This window comes from Sinocyclocheilus grahami, unplaced genomic scaffold (assembly GCF_001515645.1).
Source record: "Sinocyclocheilus grahami isolate Dianchi unplaced genomic scaffold, SAMN03320097.WGS_v1.1 scaffold32.1, whole genome shotgun sequence".
NCBI lineage: Eukaryota > Metazoa > Chordata > Actinopteri > Cypriniformes > Cyprinidae > Sinocyclocheilus > Sinocyclocheilus grahami.
The window spans coordinates 2,744,224-2,768,911 of NW_015505211.1; the positions used below are offsets into that span (position 1 = coordinate 2,744,224).

General features: G+C 36.5%; 2 protein-coding genes across 6 annotated transcripts in view; one reads left to right on the plus strand and one right to left on the minus strand.

Moving 5' to 3' along the window:
- The window catches only part of LOC107577232 (endothelial cell-selective adhesion molecule-like), a 36,462-nt gene extending 29,426 nt beyond the window's left edge, over nt 1-7,036 (plus strand). For both annotated transcript variants that reach the window (XM_016263335.1, XM_016263342.1), the window contains 6 exons: nt 1,631-1,773; nt 3,841-4,042; nt 4,216-4,371; nt 4,549-4,671; nt 4,752-4,881; nt 4,961-7,036. In XM_016263335.1, the coding sequence (XP_016118821.1) occupies nt 1,631-1,773; nt 3,841-4,042; nt 4,216-4,371; nt 4,549-4,671; nt 4,752-4,881; nt 4,961-5,417 (1,211 nt within the window). In that variant the 3' untranslated portion in view covers nt 5,418-7,036. The remainder of the gene's footprint in view (nt 1-1,630; nt 1,774-3,840; nt 4,043-4,215; nt 4,372-4,548; nt 4,672-4,751; nt 4,882-4,960) is intronic.
- A 569-nt stretch (nt 7,037-7,605) lies between these two features.
- fez1 (fasciculation and elongation protein zeta 1 (zygin I)) lies at nt 7,606-19,547 on the minus strand. 4 transcript variants are annotated; one of them, XM_016263366.1, is made up of 10 exons: nt 19,282-19,547; nt 17,136-17,499; nt 15,630-15,681; nt 13,893-13,979; nt 13,317-13,482; nt 10,362-10,636; nt 9,548-9,628; nt 9,356-9,431; nt 9,160-9,225; nt 7,606-8,415 (listed from the first exon to the last, which is right to left on the minus strand). In XM_016263366.1, exons 2-10 carry the CDS (start codon nt 17,450-17,452, stop codon nt 8,354-8,356), a joined length of 1,182 nt encoding a protein of 393 aa, XP_016118852.1. In that variant the 5' UTR covers nt 17,453-17,499; nt 19,282-19,547; the 3' UTR covers nt 7,606-8,353. The 4 variants fall into 4 exon arrangements, with proteins under 4 accessions (XP_016118852.1, XP_016118841.1, XP_016118835.1 ...); XM_016263355.1 differs by having other exon boundaries at nt 15,630-15,729; nt 17,136-17,487; nt 19,282-19,545; XM_016263349.1 differs by having other exon boundaries at nt 15,630-15,729; nt 19,282-19,545.
- Between the last annotated feature and the right edge of the window lie 5,141 nt (nt 19,548-24,688).

Consider the following 24,688-nt stretch of genomic DNA (forward strand, 5'->3'; position numbering starts at 1 on the left):
CTTGGCAATGTTTCTAAGATGGAAGAATGCCGTTTTTGTAACATTTTGTAACATGTAACATAAGACTGGATGCATGAGTCAATAAACATCTATCATAAGTCCTGAATGAAGTAATGAAGTGCTCAAAACATATTACTTGGTGTTCCTTTATGTTCTTATTTAAAATGACTGAGTTTATTGCATAGCATTTGCTGCCCTCTACTGGTATGTAGGCAGTCATGCAGTTTAAAGTCAAACTCTTGTTCTAAAAGTTCATGGAAAATAATATTTTTTTTTCTCTGTCTTTAAGCTTTACTTCTAAACTGCTTAGGGTTTAACATGCTTCGTATATGTACCCTAGCACGCAGATTATGGAAAATGTTCTTGAAGTTTGTGTTATTGTGAATGAACTGTAAATTATTGATTTAAAATGCTAGTGTTCATGCTAGAAAGCTGTTAATTGTTTTATTTACAAATCTAGTTGATAGGATACACTAGAATAAACTCTTAATTGACTGAGTTGAATGCTAGTTTGAAAGACATGAATACTCATCAACAAAATTTAATATTTGCTATCGTTTAAAAGTTTGGGGTCTGAAAGGTTTTTTAATACTTTTAATAAAAGGACTTTTAGTTTACACCATGTGTGGTACATTGTCATGATAATCAGTACACATGTTGTCTGTACTCTCTGTATGTTTGTTTATAAATATTTTAATCTGAAAAGTTTCACAGTCCATACGGGCTGCAGATCACTGCCGTGACCTCTGGTCCTTGACAGTGCCCTCAAATGACAGAGGGAGCCAGACTGGAGCACAGGATTGAGATATATTTTTCTTCTTTTGGTAAACAATAGAACTGCCACTGTTTGCAAGATAAATATGGAAGAGACAAGACCAGAAATCTGTTTTCCCCTTTGACCTCTACAATGAATTGTTGATCAAGATTTTCAGTGAAAGCAGATCAATTCCTTTAGTTTATACATTCATAAAGTTCAGTTCAACGTTTGATCCAGTCCCATATATAGGCTACATTTCAACGGCTTTATTTGGCGAGAGTCATTGGAAGCAATTTGACTATAATTGCTAAATCAGGTTAAAGACTAACCTGCAAACATAAAGCAGAAGAAAATGTCAGAAAGATGAGCACAAACAGGATTCTAGTTGAGGATTAGTGGGTTTACACTACAGGGAGGGGAATTCGACATACGCATGGCATTGTGGCTCATTGCAGTGGGCCTGTGAATGTCCCTCTCCCTCTCACGTACCTTCTGCTAAGCTTGAAACAAGATGCTCGGCAGTTGCGTCACCAAGTTTTTCTCCCTGCGGGCTTTCATCTGAAATCATAAGTGACGAGCATTTTAGAAGCAGATTCTCTCTTATGAGTCTCTGTGGCACATATTTGTTTCTCCGGGAGCCTAGCTGAAGCATCCCAGCCAAGCTGGCGGATCAGACGGACAACCAGGACAGCTGGATTCAGCTGGTTTACCTCCACTTGGGGGAGTGTATGTCACTCCTGAATGTTTCGTAGCTTTTATTGGGGTTTCAAATGAGTGCACTTGGACTTGGAGGCTGTCAGCTGGGTTGATTGGTAATATTTAGCGGATTTCAAGTTGTTAATCGATTTTTGCTTTCTCTCCTTATCTTTCCAGGTGACCTGGCCCAACTTCAGCTACCTCAGAAAAATGTAGAAGTGATCCAAGGGAAGATGGTAGTGCTGCAGGCTTCTTACACTGGTGTGGAGATTAAGAAAAATACAGTGGTCTGGAACTACATGTCCAGCAGCACAGAAATGGTGACTCTTTTCTATATGTTGTTTTTCTTTGTTTGTGTTGACAGAGACATTAGTGTCCTGCAGTGTGACATGCCATACTTCATCTAAAAATATTTTTTACACATCAGAATTATTTGATTTTATTAATTTTATGAACTCTTAATATTTTATTTTATTCATATTAATTGAGAGACAGCATTGAATATTTATACTTAATACAAATGTATTTGTCACACTAGAAATACTTAAGTGAACTACAAAAAAAGTTAAACAATTTATTTTTAAATAAATGACTTTTGAATATATTACGTATTACACCCAAAAATCTCGGATGTTAAAAACATGAACATGTTATTTGTCGCTTTTATTTATTTAAAGCATACCTAGTCAGCTACTTTGACTGTGAATTAAATATAAATAAATAGCAGATAAAAATGTTAAAACAAGATTAACATAAGTAATAATAATAAACAAAATGTAAATAAGCTAATATTAAAAATAAACACCCAAGGTAGTGCAAAGTCTGTGTACAGTATACTGTGACGATGAGTAGTCAGATGTACATAGAATATAGTAGTATAATATAATAATATTAGCATAATTTAGGCTTGTCATATTAAAATGTATTATTTTGCCCATATAAACTGCTTTTAGTTACTAAACAATTAATAACTATAATAATAATAATTGTAATCCCTTAATAATTAATATAAATATTATGGGAATTCTTAAGCTCTTTTTGTTAGAATAAATGAGAGACAATGTATTATAGTAAAAGGTAATACTCTGAAAACTATGAAATATGAATACTAATAATCAGGCAGTAATAAAGACTTTATAAGTAATATAGTTCATTAACTACTGTAGGTTGCTGAGCAATATAAGGAGTGCAGTATCTTGGGTCATGTGCATATATTGGCTGTTTTCAGTTTGATTTCATAGTTTTATAAAAGTCATTATAATGATATATTTTTCTCAGATCGTAACATGGCATGCAGCTGATGTAATATAATGGTTACTCTCTGTCCCTGATCACTCCGGTTTGAGTTCCAGAGGTCAAGAGTGCACATAGACGAAATCCCACTCCTCATTATCACACACACACACACACACTCAAATAATCATGTGAACACGCTTCAAATGCAGTACAGCGAGGGGGTTCTGCATAGATTTATAATGAAATCCGATAATGTTACGTCAGCCCAAATTAGATTTTGAAATGGTCTGGTATTATGGGTGGGATTGTACTCATTCGTTCGTTTTTGTGCAGATGCCAGAACATTTTGCACCATCTGTGCATGTTGTGATTTGGATTATGAATGGCAGAGACTTTTCTGAACTGATTATAAAAAATGTGTCTTAAAAATTATCACTTTTTATATAGATATTTTGTTTCTGTTTTAATTAATTAAATAATGTAGGATGGATGCTCATATTCAAATATTGCAATCACAGGATCACTTTGTCTTTTGTGTTAAACATATTGAAAGTACAAGAAATCATGTGGGTCATCACAGCAGACTACATATCTCATATTGCCTGCAAACTTGGACCATCTTACCTTAAGAGCTAGTATAATACTGTGATTGAAATATCCACTCTTGGCAGCAATTGTCTTTCATTTTGCATTACATGGCATCTCATTACTCTGTAAGAAACCGTATTATCTGCAGATTGTAAAATCCTCTATCCTGCATTTTCTTCAGTTCAGATTAACTCTGCCCACTGAAGGATCAGCTGATATGAACCCTTTAGACCTGTCCACTGAGAAATTCTGTGCCTGCCTCAGAAATTTCCAGCTGTTTGCCTAAGCAGTTTTGTCTTTTTTATTTTTGCAATATATTTAATTATTATTAAAAACGTCCAAACATTTGTTTTATATGTTAATAATACCCCCATCTGTTTATATTTTATTTAATGTGAATTTAGTGTGTGTGTGTGTGTGTGTGTAATATATTAAAATGTAATGAATAAATATACCTGTATATTGTTAAAACATGTTTCACTTTAAATCTCCTTAATTATCAACTATTCATACCTCATTTGTCATTTTGATGCCTTCCTCCCTCTTCTTTGTCTTTTCTTTAGATCATTTCATACGTCGGTGGAAGCTTAAGCCATAGCACTTCCCAGTTTGCTGGTCGAGTCGGTTTTATGCATAATATGCCCAACACCAACCTGTCTCTGTACATTAACAACACCAAAGCATCAGACTCAGGAAAGTACATGTGCCAGGTCATCATTCCGGAGGCCTCAGGACTCACCGGAGAGCTCATTCTTAATGTTAAAGGTGTGTACTTACTGCCACACTGTGGTGCACACATGCATAGTCCTAAAACACACATGCCTATGTACATGTCAGATGCTTGTTCTGTGACACAGGCCATTCTTTCTTTCAGCGTTTTCCAGAAAGACACTTTAAATGCAGATTTAACATCACGTGACCCATCCTGTCTCTTTCAGTCCCTCCTTCAGTGCCAGTTTGTCAAGTTAAAGGAAAGCCTGTTCTTAAAGGGAACATCACTCTGGCTTGTAACTCTAATGATGGTAAGCCGGTACCAGAATACAAGTGGACCAAGACCAGCCCCACCTCAGAGATCTTCTTCCCTCCGGCACAAAGTGAGTCTATCTTTGTGCCCAAGACACAAGAATATGTTTAAATAATGTATTCATTCTCCTTTCTATGGGCATGATGTGTCTCATTAGCATTAACATGTTTCTCCAAAAATGGCTAAATTATTTTTGTAAACATGCAAATCTAACTTTACCCTCCCACTGTTGTTGTTGTTGTTGTAGATGAAACAGCAGGAACTTTAAAACTGAACAATCTGAGCAGTAATATGTCGGGGAAATACATGTGCACTGCATCCAACTCTGCAGGAGTGGAGACGTGCTACATCAACCTGGAAGTCATCACATGTAATTTAAGTCGTCTGAAGATAAAAATAAAATTGTAACTTAAAAGGCATACGTTAACTTTTCCTGTTCCTTTCGTACAGCGACTAATGCAGGGATGATCGCTGGTGTTACGGTTGGTTGTATTGTGGCTCTCATCCTGATCATTCTCTTCTTCGTCTTCATGTGGACAAGACGGAAGGACACAGAGGAGGATTTGGCCAATGAAATCAAGTAAGATAATTGAGATTTGTTGATTGATTTAGTGATTTCTAACTTGTGTAGACATTAAGTTTTTTTGTGCGTGTTACAGAGAGGATGCTCAGGCTCCCAAACGTGTCTCATGGGCCAAGAGTGGCACTGGATCTGACATCATCTCTAAAAACGGCACCCTGTCCTCCATTCACACCGGCTCTTACCCACGAGACACCCAGAACCACCACCATTACCCTCACTCCGACACCGCGTCCATCCTCACGGCCACAGGGGGCAGCACAACCGGCTACCGCTCGCAGCCTCCAGCAGACGCCACACTGGAGCGCACATTGCCAGGCTACAACACCAACCCCACCCTGCCCCGTGGACCCTCGGGACCCCCCAGCACCAATGGAGGCTCCCAGCACACCTCAGTGCCACGGCCAGCCTCCGCCCAGCCTCGGATTCCACGTCCACCTGTGCTGCCCACCACCGTAACTGCTGCCAACATCTCCCGCATGGGAGGGGTACCCATTATGGTGCCGGCGCAAAACCAGGCTGGCTCTCTGGTCTAGAACCAAACATTTCTGCTCAACCTCTGAAGGGAAAGAGAGAAGAGGACATCATGTCTGCGGTCCCACAAACTGAAGCACATTGGAAAGGATGGATTGGAACCGATAAGCATATTGCCTCTGTATGGAAAACGTATGATGTAATTTTCTTTTAGAATTTTTTTTTTATATAGAAAAAAAAAATGTAAGCAAATATATGTAAAGATGCTCATTTTATTGTTTTATAGTTTTTACTGTTCAATGTATTACAGAAAAGCCTCTACTCTCTATAAAGTGGAACCTGTTAAACAGTAAACAAAAAGACACTGACCTGGAACTATTCACTTTTTTTTGTTTCACTTAATTTTATTTGTGTTCTTTTTTTGTTGTTACTGCTTTACTGATTGTTCTTCTTGCAATCTAAAGATGCTAACTTGCCTTGATAAAAACAAATGAAAGGTCTATTCCACATTATTTAAAGACACTCCTCATGAATAATTATGTTTACATATGTTTAATGCATATGCGATCAGTCCACCGTATTTTGCAATGCGGAAGTAAGCTATTTTGTTTGAATGGCTGCACCCACTCTTACATTAAAATGAAGGTGGATAGCATATGTTTCATAGCAGCATCTGTTAAAGGGAATGTCAAGGACATCACTTAAAATGTGGCATTAAGTTGCTATATTTGCCTTTAAATGTTTTTGGCCAAATATTTAGAAATCTGTGTTATCTCTTAGAGATGTGTGGTAGCTTTTTTCAATTTAAAAGTTTAGAGTTTGGCGGTATCTTAATTTATATAGTGTTTTTGTACCCCATAATGATGTTTTAAATCTAATGTATTGAATATGTAAACTATAATTATAAACATTACCTTACTGTAAATAAGGTATTTATTTCTCATTCAAGGTCTGTCAAGGTCTCATAATTTCACAGCAAATAAGTTGAAGATTCTTCTAGGATATCGGATACAAAACCAAAGAGTTTATGTTCGATGGTTGTTGATGTGGGGGAAACTAGTTTTCCTTGTCATTTTTATCAGCATTGTTCCAGACTGCTAATGCTACTACAGTTAAAGCTGACAAATTCCTAACAAAATGAATGGTATCTTAAGAAATATGACGGGCAGACAGGCTGCAAACGTAGGTCATAGTAAGGGTAAAAGAAAATAAATGCACCAGTGAAACATGAACTCAAAATGGACCCTATTTATTTTCTTAATGCAAGTCACTGAACATCCTGGTTTTACTCAGAAATTTGTCCTATTACAGAAGTAAAATGGGTTGCAAATGGCAATTCATGGTCACTTTAAGTATAGCAGACCATACAATAAATCACAATCTAGAAGTATGCCAAATCATGTTGTATTATTTTTTTTTACCACATATTTCATAAATGCTTTTTAAACAACTGCTGTATCTTTAAGTATGTTGTATTGTATGTACTCAACAGTGCTACTGACTGTTTTTCAGACAAACTATTTACCTTTATTTTATTAGAAATGTTTTATTGCCTATACCCATGTCAATCTTTTTGTCATCCGCAGACTGCACAACCTCAAACTGTTCTCTATAGGACATTTATTGTATAGACATGAAAACACTTTGTATTCATATTTTTAATTAAAAGAAACCGGCTGTACAAATGCAAGCTGTTCATTTACTAGGAAATGTAGTAATGTTCTGCAGAGTCCGGAATTTAGCATTTCATATATTTTTGTTGTCATTTCATATATTTTGTATGATGTTTAACATATGTATGTAGCCGATTTGTTGTGATCCAGTCCTGGCGTTATTGACCAGCAATGACCTATTTTTATGTTAATGCTTACCAAGTAAATTAATGCACAATAAAAATCAGTCGTGCATGCGCTTTTCGTTGGAAAGTGGAAAGAAGACTTGCTTTAAAAAGAAGAGAGCAGAAGGTAAGATACTATTAAAACTAGTGTTTTAGGACATTTCTAGTGACCTATTATTAACAATACTTGGAAAAGATAACCTAACGCGTTACATAATATAAATAAGCCGCAAGGTGTAACATTTAGGGTCAGACTCAGTATGGCTAATAAGCTAAGGTGACAGTGGTGCAACATTCAAAATTAGCAAAACATTTATTCCTGTTTTTTTTTTTTTTTGCGTTATCTAACATTTGATATATTTCAGATATTGTTTTTAGATGACACAAAACATCTAATGCTGTTGCAAACAAGCTTTCACAGGGTTTGACATTTATTGGAATTATAACTCCGCAATACTTCACATTCCTCCATGTCCCTTAGTATATAAGAAATATATACATTAAAGATGTAAGCAAAAGGCATGAATAACAGTTCTGTTCAGTAGAAAAAAAAAAATTATTAGACAAATGGATGGTCAAGGAAACCACATTACGTAGAACTGAATATTTCATACATAAGGATGAAAAAAAATCTCAGGTTACCCAAAATAAGAAAAGCCAAAAAGAGGTTTGTAAAACAAGGTTTTTCCCAATAATTTGGCATTAATGTAGAACACTAAAACATGCTGTATTTTCAACCAACATTGGCTGAAATGAAGCCACAATACTAAAATGGCAAAAGCAGAAATTATGGATGGATTATTTTCAAATGTGCTCTCGAATCAATTCATCTACGCCTTAATAAGATTGTGAATAATGCCCTTCTCATCATCACCTGTGTTCAGAACGGATGTGAATGACCGAGTAGTATGTAAAATGCCTTATGTTAGGTGTATATTTAAAAATAAAAATAAAAATATTACCTGATCGTAGAGTTAAACCGATTATCGTTCACCTGTTACCCTTACACGTTCCATATGGCTTTTGGCCCGTAGTAACGTACGTAGTAGAAAACATGTAAAGCACCAGGCGCTGTGGTATGAACCTCGTGGATATGTGAATACAGGAAGGGCAGTGAGATGAGCAAGGTCAAAGGTCATTAGATAAGCAAGAGAAGGATGGTTAGATGTTCAGGGTCCCTCGCTGATACTGAATAAGGGAGCTCATGCAGCTGGGCTGGAGAACTGAGAGAGGACGAATGAAGACAGTCTCACCATCAGCACATCACGCTCAAGATATTAGGTAGGACACAGAACTGCAGGATGGAGACGTGATATTGTGTTATTGGTCTCAACACTACTAAATGTCTGTGCGTGTACTTCAGATACATTTATATATTGTATTATATAGCGTTATATTATATTTAATTAAATGTAAAACCATAAAAAACTGAAATAAAATCCAATATAAAAAAATTATTTCATTTCAGCTTGTTGCCAAAGCAACATTTCTCATTTCATTTAGTTTAACTTGATGCACTAAAATAACTAAAACTGAAATAAAACGTAATACTATCTAAACATATCAAAACAAAACAAAAAACGAATAAAAATGACAAAAAACAAACAACACAATTACTAAAACTTTACAATTAAAATGAAAACTAATTAAAAAACTCAGTGATACTAAAATAATGCAGGTGAGTTATTTATGAGAATATTTAGAGGAGAACAGTGATATTCTGTGAATCCAGCTATTGAATTAAATTGAGGTAGAAATAAACATTATCAAAAAAGACAATTCCTAGCTGGTAAAATGTTTTCAAATTATAACCTATTTCAGAGCCACAGTTAGTTTCTCTAAAATTTCTAAATAAATAATAATACTATATAAAAATGATGACAGCTAAAAACACACAAAAATTATAATAATACGAAATTATTTTTAAAAATGATTCTAATTATGGGGGGTGGGGGTGTTAGATTTACCTTTTAATATATAGTCAGTCAGGAGGGTCGGGACCTTCTCACTGTCTTCTTTCATGGCATAAAGAACTGAAAAACAATATCAGTTGAATTAATGGTCACTACTTTTTTTTTTACTTTGATGGCCTAAATTTGTTAAGTTTTAAATAAATCAGTATTAGCAAATATCATTAGTATTAGTGCAGTTCAGTACACTAACTTTTTGTGAGCATTTGCAAGTCATCCACAGATGGAGGAGCCCCTTTTTTCTCATATGGGATGACTGTGTTTAGGTACTGTCCAACATACGTATGAAAAAATAATAAGAAAGAGTTTACAATCAGATCTTATTCCTGCATACAGTATATATGCAAGTTTAGTTCAGAACATTAACTGAAATGCTCCTCCTTACCTGTCTTTCTGTCCCTGAGGTCCCAAAGGTCTGTCTGATGCCTGTCTGCAGGATGTTGGAAAGACCTTCCATGCTGAAGCGCTGGAAAACATTAAAACATCAAATAGTAAGTGCCAGAGGCTTAGAAGCTGGTAGAATTCAACTGGGGATCTAGAAATTATGAAAAAAAAATCTGAAATGATTGTGCATTTTAACAAATATTAATTTTAAAAATAATAATAGTAGCCACTTATCAATTATCAGCCATGACATGGCTATACAATCATTTATTGGCTAAAATCCTAACTTCTGACTTCAGGAAAAAAGTGCAAACATAATATATTAAATTTGAGCTTCATAATTTTGCCACTAAATCTAGCCACTGTGTACAGAATAACTAAAATGATCAACTCATCCCTGTGAGAACATGGAGGATGAGGACGCAGAGCATACAATCATTTATTGGCTAAAATCCTAAGCTTCTGACTTCAGGAAAAAAGTGCAAACATAATATATTAAATTTGAGCTTCATAATTTTGCCACTAACTCTAGCCACTGTGTACAGAATAACTAAAATGATCAACTCATCCCTGTGAGAACATGGAGGATGAGGACGCAGAGATGCAGTTCTTGCATGATGTAATGAAATCACAGCGGCATTACTGGTATTGCCTTCACAGCTCATACTGCAGGGGAATGCTTCCTCTGCTCTTCCAGTATGTGCTAAGTGCAGCTGAAGAGTAATGGGGCGAGATCCATTAAACGGAGAGAGAGATGTCTGTGCATGGAGACTGAATGGAGGTAAACATCATGCAGTTCATTTCAACACACGTACTTTTGCAGGCATGCTCCCAGTCTTCTCGGAGCGGGCAGGCCCTTGTAGACTCACGGCCTTGTCCTTACGCCTGCGCTTGCTCAGCTCCCTTTGCTCCTTCTGTCTGTTCTGGACCTCCATCAGAGCTGTGATGAAGGTATTCTTCACCTCCTTCTCAAACTCCAGCTCATCCCTCCGGGCCAGCTGGGCCACCAGTTCCTCCGAATACTCTCGTATCGCCGCCTCCATTCGACACAAGATGTCAAGCAGCGCCGAGCTTGGCATCAGCCTCAGACCTGCATGACAAAACATTCAGTTTAAAAAGACTTGATCAAAGCGAGCAACACTTGACTTTCACACTGTGACTAATGTTGTGACGTAATGTTTCTTTAGTGTCGTTCTCAGTTGACATGGGCTATTTTTCATTCGCTTTTACTCTACTGCATCTTTGGTTTCAAAAACATGATCTGTTTCATCTGTCCGTGGGATGAAGAAATGCTGAAACAACATAGTTTAAAATAGAAACCTACCCTATATACTCGATAGGCACTGGTTTCATTTCCTGGGGAGCATGTTTATATTGACCTTGATCTGGTAATATAAAAATTAGACTTTTGCTGACAGACATCATGCTTGTATTTTATCTATAAAGATAAAGATAATCAGTCCCCTGTCCATGAACTGCATGAAACTCTAGATGGCGCAGTCCGATAGGTCTAACTAAATCTGACCTAATGACATCATTATCACATGGCACAGCTGATTGGTTATCGCCTGTATCGGTAGCCAATGAGCTCGCTGCTCAACATTCAGAAATATGACTAGTGCTTGCCGTAGCAGTTGCAGCTTGCTTCAGAAACCCTCCACCTTCCCCAGCTCCACCAGTATAGATCTGCTATGATGTGATTCATGTATGCTATATCTGGGTTATTTCATGTATGTTATATTTGCAGACCTGCCAACCTTGGAAAGTTTTTTTGAGTACCATCAGTGCGGCCGGGGGGGGGGCGCATAAATACCTCGGGGGTTTTTTTTTTACCACAGTTTTTGGTTTAGTTCTTTTTTGCTATTTTTAAATGCAATTTAAAAAAAGAATTAGTATTTTTATGGATTGGCCATTATTTAGTGCTATGAACACATGTAATGTGTGTTTCATTCACACTGGACGCCTAAGGGCCCCTCGCGCAGAAAATCCACATATACATTATAGAAGAAATATAACTCAGGACGCTCCAGGAAATCCCTAATATGGACAAAAACAGCCAGTTATCGCTGTAACTGAATGAAAGAAGACAGAAACGCTTTAAATGATGATGTTCAAAAAGAACATTAAGATAATGAACACTGTACTGTGACAATGTTTATCTGTGTTCTTAAAACCACCTTGAGTATTTAAATAATTAAGTAACATTATATTTATAATCCACTGCTAATCGATTTAGCCGTTATTCCAGTGTAGAATATATTTCTGCGTCATTCTGTGATAAGAAGCCACATCAGATCAAGAAGGACATTTTTTAAAACATTTGTCTGATGTTGTGCAGTAAAAGAATGTTATAATGTTCTTTTTTGTTGTTGGACAAAAGGTTTAGTCATTACAAGGGAAGATGCTCGGCGTGTGTTGCTTTTCCTCATCTTAGCGCACAGACTCACGGACACACAAACAGAGCCAACTTGGAGAGAAATAAAATGCACGGAAATTTAAAAGCAAAACCTAAAAAAACGCTCTGATTGGTTGAACTCTTCATCTTTTTCTGTTGCTTGTTTTGAATGCTGCACGTGGACAGAGGCGTCACCAGGTTTTTTGCGTAGTTTAGAGTGACAAATCGTACCAGCGTACTAAGGGCCCCTCGCGCAGAAAATCCACATATACATTATAGAAGAAATATAACTCAGGACGCTCCAGGAAATCCCTAATATGGACAAAAACAGCCAGTTATCGCTGTAACTGAATGAAAGAAGACAGAAACGCTTTAAATGATGATGTTCAAAAAGAACATTAAGATAATGAACACTGTACTGTGACAATGTTTATCTGTGTTCTTAAAACCACCTTGAGTATTTAAATAATTAAGTAACATTATATTTATAATCCACTGCTAATCGATTTAGCCGTTATTCCAGTGTAGAATATATTTCTGCGTCATTCTGTGATAAGAAGCCACATCAGATCAAGAAGGACATTTTTTAAAACATTTGTCTGATGTTGTGCAGTAAAAGAATGTTATAATGTTCTTTTTTGTTGTTGGACAAAAGGTTTAGTCATTACAAGGGAAGATGCTCGGCGTGTGTTGCTTTTCCTCATCTTAGCGCACAGACTCACGGACACACAAACAGAGCCAACTTGGAGAGAAATAAAATGCACGGAAATTTAAAAGCAAAACCTAAAAAAACGCTCTGATTGGTTGAACTCTTCATCTTTTTCTGTTGCTTGTTTTGAATGCTGCACGTGGACAGAGGCGTCACCAGGTTTTTTGCGTAGTTTAGAGTGACAAATCGTACCAGCGTACTTTGAGGTCAAAATGCGTATCTGCTACGCAAAATGCGTACTGGTTGGCAGGTCTGTATTTGCAGCAGCAATATTTCTTACATGCTCACAGAAGCATGTTGTGGATGTATTGGCAGTAGCAAGTCTCGGTACTTGCTCTGCCGCAGCAGCAGCAGCAGCGTAGCAGATCTATTCCGCCAAGACCAAATACATTAACATCGTCATGTACATTACCATGCCAATCCCTCAGAGAGTTGTCATGACAGAATTACATTTAAAGCAGTATTTGTTTGAGTGTTCAGACTTTTTATCTAGTTAGTTTAAATCTGGTTTCATCTGAAGATTCATAAAAAGTTTCAAAAGTCAGCCTGAGGTTCACATACAGGTGCATCTCAATAAATTAGAATGTCATGGAAAAGTTCATTTATTTCAGTAATTCAACTCAAATTGTGAAACTCAGACTGAAGTAGTTTAAGTCTTTCGAGCACCTTCATAGGAGCAGTTGTTGTTGGAGGCCTGAGACAGCATGCGGATCTCCTCCAGTAGAGAGGGACTGCTTTTAGAGGAAGACACCACGATATCCTCCTCCTCCTCTTCCTCTGTCTCTCCATGATCTGGTGAGTTTTCCATCATCTCCACAATCTCCTCAATCACCTTGGTGAAAGAATAAATGACAGATTTCAGTGGGCGTTTAAACAATTTTGAGGACACAACAGAACTGTAGCGTTGAATTTTAGCTCGGTTTGCAATAAATAAATGAAGCACACTTGATTTTAAATATAGCAAAGCTTTAGGTTACTGTTCAAGCGTAAATGTACAAATACAGTATTAGGCTAAATGTATCAACCATTAGTATCTCACAAATGCCACAAAATGCTGGCACACTAATTTATTAACCTTTTGATGCACTAATTGTTAAACGAAAAATAATCCTGTACTATAAACAGCGTATTATCATTCAAATTTTTTTTTGACCAGTGCAACACATTTGTTTATATTGTGTAAAAAGAAAACAGACAAAAATCAAACATTTTTAAAAGGCAGCTGGAAAATTTTAGGCTCACCTGATCAGCTGTAATAAGAGGTTCTACACTCAGACAGTTGGCATTGTCATTCTTCTCGTTCATCTCATCCTCTTCTTTTTCATGGATCTTTAAAACCAAGACAAATACGTTCATGAAAATCTTCTCAACATGTTTAGTAGCACCTGCTATAGCAATATGACAAGATGGCAAAGAGTAATGGCTCCATATAGTTCCATTACACTCATTGGTAATGTGTTGAACAGAGTGCATTCAAATGTTATCTTGGCAGCTCTTCTGGCCTGCATTGATGTACAACAGAATCTTGACTAAACTAGTCAAAAGCTAGCATTAGATTACCTCATTTCATATCTGACCAGTTGCAGTAGTTGGTAATTAGTGTAATATTATGTAAAGACTGTAACTGACTTATTTCTCATGGTGACAAAATATAAAAGAATATACAGAAATGCCAGTTAGTCATGGACATGGACACATGTGACAGGCTGATTGCCAGAGAAAGTAGATCAGGTTGGGTTTTTGGCAGCGAGTGACTGTATCTGCCGTCCATTTGGCATAAATATACACACCACACCCTGAATCAAGAGGACAAAGCTGTACTCTCATATAGTGCTACAGTCATTTGCTCAGAGCAGAGGAAATAAATGCTTTTTCAATGTAGGAGAAATATATTCCAAGATGTTTCAAGAAAATATAGTTCAAGATATTTGACGGGCCAATGAGTCAGTGATAACTTCTTTGCAACATAATTCAGTTCCATTAATATAATTTAATTCATATTATTAATAAATTACATTTAACAATAAATAGTATTTGATGGCAAAGAGTAATGGCTCCATATAGTTCCATTACACTCATTGGTAATGTGTTGAACAGAGTGCATTCAAATGTTATCTTGGCAGCTCTTCTGGCCTGCATTGATGTACAACAGAATCTTGACTAAACTAGTCAAAAGCTAGCATTAGATTACCTCATTTCATATCTGACCAGTTGCAGTAGTTGGTAATTAGTGTAATATTATGTAAAGACTGTAACTGACTTATTTCACATGGTGACAAAATATAAAAGAATATACAGAAATGCCAGTTAGTCATGGACATTATTCAGAGCTTCTGTGGGATTTTTTGTTGTGTCTAAACTGTTTATTGCAAAGCGTGTGACAGGCTGATTGCCAGAGAAAGTAGATCAGGTTGGGTTTTTGGCAGCGAGTGACTGTATCTGCCGTCCATTTGGCATAAATATACACACCACACCCTGAATCAAGAGGACAAAGCTGTACTCTCATATAGTGCTACAGTCATTTGCTCAGAGCAGAGGAAATAAATGCTTTTTCAATGTAGGAGAAATATATTCCAAGATGTTTCAAGAAAATATAGTTCAAGATATTTGACGGGCCAATGAGTCAGTGATAACTTCTTTGCAACATAATTCAGTTCCATTAATATAATTTAATTCATATTATTAATAAATTACATTTAACAATAAATAGTATTTAGTTATATTAACCAAATAATAATATTAATACCAGGAGTAATCTAAATAGAAATATCATTGTACGATAACATTCACATTATAATATTAAATTACTATAAATAATGTAATATAACCAAGTCTACATTGGTAAAAGGTTTATTGTCCCTAACACGTTATTGTACTCTAACTTATAGTCATGTTCTATAGCACTAATCTATACAGTAACCCTGCAGTATATTATCATGTCAACACCATGAATGTTATCAGAGCAGAGCAGACATTTACCTCCTGGTCTGAGAGGTTGCCGTTCAGTGTTTCTGAGGTGGGGTCGTCCCAGCTGGACACAGAGGAGGGGATGTAGTTGTCAGTCAGAGCATCCCACACGCTACAAAAACACATGCATGGACATTTATATGCACAATGTTCCAACCGACACACAATGAAAATGGAACAAATGAGACATTCATTCTCAGAATTATGAGTAATGCATTCTTTAACAACACCTTTAATAAGCACTCACTTCATTAACTGAGGAATTTCATGTATATGTATCAATTATGATTCGTTAGCACTGAGAAATATAGAGCATTAGTTTTATGTGCACATGTTTATTTTAAGATGTTCTTTAAGTAGCTGGTTTGCATATTTATATAACTGCGCTAGTGACAGTGCTTTCTTTCTCTTTTCTATCTGTTTATCTACATACTGAAATTACTCTCCACACTTTCTTTGTGCCTCTGTCTAGTCATCCAGGGAACAAGTGGCCATTCAAAATGTGCTGATCCTCTGAGGGCACACAGACACAAGCCTGCCAGCCTCCATTCCAGCCCTGCAACAACACCAAACTGGTACAGACTCATCATCTACCCATATGCCATTGTCAGGAGTTTAATTTCTGTTTGCAACATCTTATCTAGAATATTTACCAACCACAGATAAAAATAATTAAATAAATAAAATACTGAGAACTGCAGCAGGCTGGTTTCTGTAACTCGTCAGATGCAAAGCCACAGGCTGAATTCTAGCACAGGGACAGATTTGTGTCTGAATGCAAGCCAAGAACAAAAGCCACAGGCAAAGAGAACACATCACAGTGGGAAGCGCAGAAAAATAACATGCTAACAAATCATAAATCAACGACATATTTACAGCACAAACTATGAGAGTAATGAGCAAGATGCACAAATACAGGAAAACCCAGTGACACGTTCATTTTTATCTCTTACAAGGCTACAAAAAGGATAAAACATTTTGATTTAAATCTCATTTTTATGCTCTTTTTTATTTACTAGCTAATATTTGTGTATATTTTTGCCATTACAGTCTCAATCAGTGATGATGTTTTGACTGAATGTGCGCTATATTTAGACCAAGGGATTTTTTGTCCTATTTTGCGAGAGGCAGATTTGATGGCAGAGAGAGGGTGGTGACAGGCTGCCAGCACAGACAAGTCAGGACAAACAAAAGCACCGAGGCGTATAAAAATTTGCTGAATAATTCACGGCCAAACCATGGACACACGCACACAGACAGGCTCTGGTGATGGACAATGGGTGTTTTTATAAAGTTTGATTGGCAGGCCTGTCAGACATGTCCTCACTTTTGATTTGCAGAGAGACAGCCTGGATGGGCATATTTATCAGCACAGTCATAACAGTATCCATACTAGATTTTTTTGGTGGTGCAAAAACATGATGCTAAATGCATCAAACTTCATTCAAAATTAATTAATTAATCTACCTACATGTATTTACTTGACATATATTAGAAGTGGAACAGAAACAATCTTACTCTTCATCTTGAAGCCTCTCTTCATCCTCCTCGGCATGTGATTGGTTGCGAACAGGTGCCAGACCTTCTGTCTTGGTGTTGTAATTGTGGAAGCACACATTCAGCTTCTCGTCAAATTCATTGACGAGGTCCTCCATGGACTTGAAGCTCATCATCTCAGAGAAGTTCTCCAGCTCTGAGAACTCTTCACGGCACAACGGGGCCAGAGGAATGGTTTTGTGAGGCCGGCAGGCAAGCTGCTCTGGTTCGAGCTCGTCCATCTTGCAGGGCCGCAGATCCTCGAATTCCTCATCCAGGCAGACCAGAGGGGCCTCCATCCTGATGCCCTCTTGATCGCACGTTGAGGTTGCCGCTGCAACAGTCCCTAATTAAAAATATAATTATTGTCAAGCTTTCATTCAACATCTCAAATCATCATCTAATATAAAATGCGGATTTAAAATGTGGAGTAATTCAAATAGATTTTTCACTTCTCAGCTAAAACTGTATTTGGATATGAAACATTATATAACAGCAATGGCTTCCTCAGAGGCAAGAACATTTTGTGAGGCTTTTTTAACTATGAACATTTGGACTATGAAATACAGTTTTTCTCAGATAACATCTCGTTAAATTAATTATCTTCCTTTCCACTAAGCGAGCAGGGAACAAGAATGACTGCATTTCACTCAAGCAGAGTGAAAGTAATTGTGTTTAATTTGCATGGTGGTTGCTTCAGCAGAACCTCTGGGATTTTCCCCAATGAATTCTGGGACTGTGAGGCAGCCAGTCAACCTGCAATTATAGCCAATTCAAATTCACTTTCTCAAACATATGAATATATATATATATATATATGTAGAAATATATACGTTAGCTTTTTTTCTGCAATTATTACTGCCTTATAATACACTCTATATCAGTTTAATATTTCAACATTTATTTTTAGCAAATTAAAAGGTACAATATGAGCGTTTCTAGGCAAAAATGCATCTTTTTAAATTCTGATTCACCCAAAACAAATGCGTTTTACATTCTATTCAGCTCAAGATGACTTCCACAAAGATTCGCTCTTCATTGAAATGAACAAGTACAGGTTGAGACGAGAGTTATTATAACATCCACCCTTTAGTTCCTGCATCCTTTTTTGCCCTATGATCTGACAGTTCCCGTGAATGAGCTCGACAGGCTTTATCAGGCATAACATCAAGACTGCAGGATAAAAATCCATTTAAAACAGGCTTGCATACGCTTTTACCCCAACATTACATTAGTCAGCAAAGTTCCATTCCACTAATACTCTTTTACTTTACCCTAGTATGTATGTGTCTGTCTGTACTATGTCAGAATTAAGGGAATTACGTTTTTCACTTCCCGGTTTTTGGCTACTGATTGATTTGTTTATCCGCCACCCATAATTCTGTGCCTATGACCAAAACCCATTCAAAAAAACCAAAGCACAGAGGTAATTCAATGTTACAGTGATAAACTACTGCCCCTCATTCACACTTCCTGAGTAAAGTGGTGGGATTGAGCAGGAATGTAAATAGCATATTGATGGAACAAACTGTGGCCATAGAATAAAACACTTTTGCTGTGGGACCTCTGCTGAGAGTGACGTCATCTAAATGTGCATTACATTTATATTTATCACTGTGAGATATTTCTCAAACGCACTACATAGAGGATAAATTTGGATCACAGCATGAATTTGTGAGTGCCAGTTTAACGGTGCTTGCAGCAGGTGTGACCTATGTTGTGAAACATGAAAATGAACACAACCATGTCACAAGATAAGATTAATTGATGAGCTATGGTGGGAAGAAATATGGCAGATCACATCATAAAGCATGGCAGAGATCAAATACAACATCACCCTGTATAATTTCTAATGAAGAATTTTTAACCATTTTTTTAGGCCACACCACATGGATTTGAAAATATTATTTTTGATTATTCAAATGGAAGAACAATACTCAAATTGTGCAATACAAAAATAACAATTATATTTTTTCTAGAAATATGTGCAGGATGAAAATGAAAAAAAGGGATGGATGCAGAACGGATGGAGATCAAGCTTACCCCATTTCCCGGTGGGAATAATGGGAAAACAATGGCGGGATGGAGACGGAGTGATGGAGGAGAGAGAGAGCGAGGAACAAATTACCTGCAGCAGAATCTCTCCTTGTGTATCTGGTTAGAAACAGCCCCTCCTGTTCCAATATAGTCAGAGAGAAACCACCATCAGCAAATCTTGGTCAGGATGAAACGAAAAAATCAAAATGATTCCCATCCCACACACAGAAGCTCTGTGTCGTGATGGCCGCTGTTCTAGTCCACGGCGTCTTGTCTAAGCCAGTCAAGGCTCAGAGTGTTGTTTTCTGAGCATTAGCAGCAGCTGTCCTCTCCTGCTCCACAGAGTCTGCGCATTGCTACGGCAACTGATGGAATCATCCTCCTCGCCGCCCCTCCCCCTTCTGCTCCTCTCCTCATGCACCTCACTCTCTCCGCCCCTTACCCCTCCAGCTCCCTTTCTCTCAATCTGCCATAAGCCAAGTCCCTCCATATTCATGAGGAAGGGGAAAAAATAATGAGAGGTAATGGAGAGAAGCTGTTCTGGGGCTTTTAGTCACACCTTGAACTCACTTGTCATCGGCCACATCAGGGGTCTCTTGGCATTCCCCTCTCATCCCCTTCTCATTATCCCTCAAAGCATGCTCAAGGGATTTTCAATGAGGAAGCCTTGCTAACAGCATGTATGCCGGTTCCTTACTGTCAAGTCATTCCTATTGAAACAAAAGCTATACATTTGGCAAGATTACAGTATTTTAATAATGCTGTGGGGTCATATAGAGTAATAGTATAGCATAGTAGGGTCCAAAAGTCTGAGACCACTATGTGAAAATGCTTCTGTATTGTATTTTTATAATAATTTAATAATAAAAAAAATGTATAAGTGATATTAGTGGTATAACAATTTAAGTGAAAAGTTAAAATTAACATATTGTCAAATGTCACAAATTTGGTTATTTGATTAGTGACCTATAGAATGTTTTATTGAAGTCTACATTTGTCTGTTTAAATAACGTTTATGTTATTTCAATATCGTAATATCAGGTAGTGGATGATTTTAATTGTTCATGCTCATTTTCCCTAGTTTTACATTTAGATTGCCTTTAAAAACTTTAAATACACTAACAATTTAATAACACCTTTAAATGTAATCTTTTGCAAATCTCAAAATAAATATCTATTTTTCTTACTACATTATAACGTACATCATAATGTTGTGATCCCCCAATTCCTTTGCCTTGTAGCAATGACAACAATTGATTTTAGTTTTTACTGTTTTTTAATTTTTTTATTTAAACAAAATAGAATAGAATTTTAATAATGTGCTGTTTATCAGTTATCGGACATGACGTGAAAATAATTATGGTAACACTCTACTCTACAGTAAGGTTTCATAACATTAGAACTAACAATGAACAGTACTTCTACAGTATTTATTAATCTTAGTTAATATATTTTTTTAAATCAAACGTTGTATCTGTTTAAACATTATTTGTTTATACACTTTGAACAAACAGGCAAAATATGCTGTTTCCGGCAAGATTTGTCCATCCAGCGAATCAGAAAGACTGAGAAATGCAGCAAAGACAAAGACCGTGGTTTATAGGAACTGATGGGGCATAAAGAACCCGTTTAGTTTGGCCGTAGTATTGCCCAGTTTCCCTTTACGTCACACATATCCACACCTCCCATGTGTAATGCCCCTCTCCCTGCTGCCCTATATCCTTCACAGCTTTTAATCAGCGTCTCAGCCTGTAGAAAGACACATACAGTTAGAGACGTTCTCCAGCATGCATGTGTCTGCATGCAAACAAGCTGCTTAAAATTGGCTTGCCATATTCCAGGGTTAGCATCTGATTTTGTGGATCACAGACAATGCTTTCACAGTTTTGAGCAGATGACTGTGGGAAACAACAAAAGTGTGGCACACACTGCTTTAATAGAGCTTAGACATCACAGGATGTCTGGTCCTTATATAGTAAAGCTTCCTGTCCATGTGGCCAGATTTACTCCAAATGCATTTCGGTGCTAGAAGCATGCAGTGTGACTGAAATACAAATGCAGGTGTATTGCTTGCTGCTTGAATATGAACTGTTAATAATTCTAGCATGCTTTAATATATTTGATAGTTTAGAACAGTTGTTGGCTGCATGCATGTGGCACTGCTTTGTCTATCAGACTTTAAACCATGTGAGTCCATTAATGGTTAATAAGGAGGAGGAGAGAGCAGAAAGTAACAGTAGTGGGTCTTTATGAAGGGGTAGGAATATTCTGCAAAGCTCAAAGACAAATATGACTTAATCTCCTATGGGAGTGTCAATCATTGTCGAATGTATTCAACAACTACAAAACTGTTAGATCATAAATCGGCCTATTTTTATCATCAAAATTATTTCAGTGCAGAGACCTTTTCAAAGCATCTTTCAAAACCCCTTCCACTTGCCAAAACGAAAAAAAAAAGTCTTTATTAAAAATAAATAAAAACATTTAAACCACAGATCATCTCATACCCCATGTTTGCTTTCCATCCATATTACATACTGCAATAACATTTGACGAAAAAAAAAGAAAAGAGAAATACACACAATGACCTGATTTCCTGTGCAAGACTCCCCCTTCTCACACAGATGCAAGGCTTCTCCACAACACAGTCAAAAGACTAGGAATGACGGAGGCCCCAGCGCCATGGTAACCGGGTTTGTGCAGCTTTAATCTCCTATGGGAGTGTCAATCATTGTCGAATGTATTCAACAACTACAAAACTGTTAGATCATAAATCGGCCTATTTTTATCATCAAAATTATTTCGGTGCAGAGACCTTTTCAAAGCATCTTTCAAAACCCCTTCCACTTGCCAAAACGAAAAAAAAAAGTCTTTATTAAAAATAAATAAAAACATTTAAACCACAGATCATCTCATACCCCATGTTTGCTTTCCATCCATATTACATACTGCTATAACATTTGACGAAAAAAAAAGAAAAGAGAAATACACACAATGACCTGATTTCCTGTGCAAGACTCCCCCTTCTCACACAGATGCAAGGCTTCTCCACAACACAGTCAAAAGACTAGGAATGACGGAGGCCCCAGCGCCATGGTAACCGGGTTTGTGCAGCTGAGCATTGCGCTTGGAGCAGTTGCTGTGGTTATTGGTGAAGGATTGGAACTGGCCCATTATCTCCACGCCTCCACCGAAGGCCTAATAGGTATGAACAATGTGGCCGCTGGATTTATTGAGCTAAGATGTTGTTTCAGCTGACATTTAATATTTATGATGTGATGGCAAGTTACTGTATGTACTACATGAACCTCCAGTTGTTTTTGTAGGGCAAGATGGTAGTTTGACTCAGTATCAGTAAATCAGTAAACTAAACTCAATTAAAGTGGCAATAAAATGTTTAATAAAAAATCCAACCATTCTTTTTATTCAAATAGGCCTAATAATAACATTTAATAATAATTTATTATTTTTAGCAGTAGTAATAACAATAACAAAAATAACATTATTTTTTATTTTATTACCTTTATATTATTTCGACTAGTGCCTTTTTTTATAAATCAGATTGAATTTTCCAATATGAAAAGTGATTTTATTCCTCACAAGGAACAAAACAGCCTCCCTGAGGAAAGCATATGTTGTATGGCCACTCTGTATATTGTGTGACAGATTCAGTTCAGGATTTGAACACAAAGACTTGTTTTTTCTCCTCAGTCCTCGTTAGTGTCTATGGGCTTGAATTCTGCAGATGTAGAGAAAGAGGTATGATCAATACTCATCCAGGTTTCTCTTCTCAGCTTCAGAATTCACTTGGAAAATACAGCTGTCAGCACCACGGCCAGCCCATCAATAACAACGTACAGTACATCTCCTCAAAGCCAGAGGACTGCACACACTATTGAAAACTCATCGGCTAAGGTATCTGCCTTTATACTTGTTCATCTGGAACATTTTACAGCAAGTGAGTAATAAAAAAACGTATACCTAAATGCCTACAGTTTGGAGTAGGTAAGGTTTTTATGTTTTTGAAAGTCTCTTATGCCCACCTTACGATCAAAAAATAGTCATGTGAATTTTTTTTAAACAACTGTTTTCTATTTTGATATATTTAAAAATTTGATTTATTCCTGTAATGGTATTTTCAGCAGCCAATCATTCTAATAGGCAGATTTGGTTCTCAACAAACAAGTATTATTTTTGTTGAAAGCAGTTGTGCACCTTAATATTTTGTGGAAACGGTGATACATGCATTGATGTACCATGTAGCTGATAATATATGTCAAATGAATACATTGTAATCCTATTATCAAATTGGCTATAAAGTGTATTGCTGATTGGGCAAATGAGGTTAGTCTGCCCTCTAGGGGTTATCAAGAGCTACTGCTGACTGATTTTAAGTGAGTAATAAAAAAACGTATACCTAAATGCCTACAGTTTGGAGTAGGTTAGGTTTTTATGTTTTTGAAAGTCTCTTATGCCCACCTTACGATCAAAAAATAGTCATGTGAATTTTTTTTAAACAACTGTTTTCTATTTTGATATATTTAAAAATTTAATTTATTCCTGTAATGGTATTTTCAGCAGCCAATCATTCTAATAGGCAGACTTGGTTCTCAACAAACAAGTATTATTTTTGTTGAAAGCAATTGTGCACCTTAATATTTTGTGGAAACGGTGATACATGCATTGATGTACCATGTAGCTGATAATATATGTCAAATGAATACATTGTAATCCTATTATCAAATTGGCTATAAAGTGTATTGCTGATTGGGCAAATGAGGTTAGTCTGCCCTCTAGGGGTTATCAAGAGCTACTGCTGACTGATTTTCAGCATTTAGAAACTCAATTAACCTCAAGAAGTTTCATTTTACCATGCAAATCAAATTGTTTTGGAGAAAGATGAAAAAATTAAACTGGAGTTTATTAAAGGTAAAAGATACTCATTTTAAGACCAGTTCAAACTCCTTTAGCTCTTTTAAGAGATATTTAAATATATATAAAAGATAGGCCTTGTGGATTTTTATTTAATGAGAAATATTCACAATGGCAGCACTATGTATAAGACCATAAAGCAGCTTACTTTACACAACTTATTTTTCCAAACTGAGTTTCATTGCTGGTGAAATGACGACACGCAACACTGAAAGTTTATATGAGGGAAAAGATGAGCGTTTTTTTTAATCTGAGGAATCAAAGTAAAAACAAAATGTCATATACAGCACAAGTACTGAAAGAGCAGTTAGGCTGTGTCTGTTCTGCACTCATATTTTACATTAGCACAGTTCTAGAATCCATTTTGCAAACTCTGCTAGTACCTTAGAGCGATTTCTAAATGATTTCAAAATCATATACTTACAGTTCTGCAAATATATACTGTACATACATAATATTAATATAGAAATATGGTTATCTAATGCCATTTTAAGCAGCACTTTTTTTGCACAATGATCAATGTAAAGAAAGTTAGGAAACAACTATTTCTTTTTTTTGAAAGGATA

What these genes read in the sequence shown, in the direction of transcription:
- fez1 (XM_016263355.1), bottom strand. Translation starts at nt 17,452, where the DNA reads ATGGAGGCCCCTCTGGTCTGCCTGGATGAGGAATTCGAGGATCTGCGG. An exon ending in CTGGGAGCATGCCTGCAAAA is followed by an intron (nt 9,629 to 10,361) that starts GTACGTGTGTTG and finishes AATGTTTTCCAG; the next exon opens with CGCTTCAGCATGGAAGGTCT. An exon ending in CTTGCAAATGCTCACAAAAA is followed by an intron (nt 9,226 to 9,355) that starts GTTAGTGTACTG and finishes ATTGTTTTTCAG; the next exon opens with TTCTTTATGCCATGAAAGAA.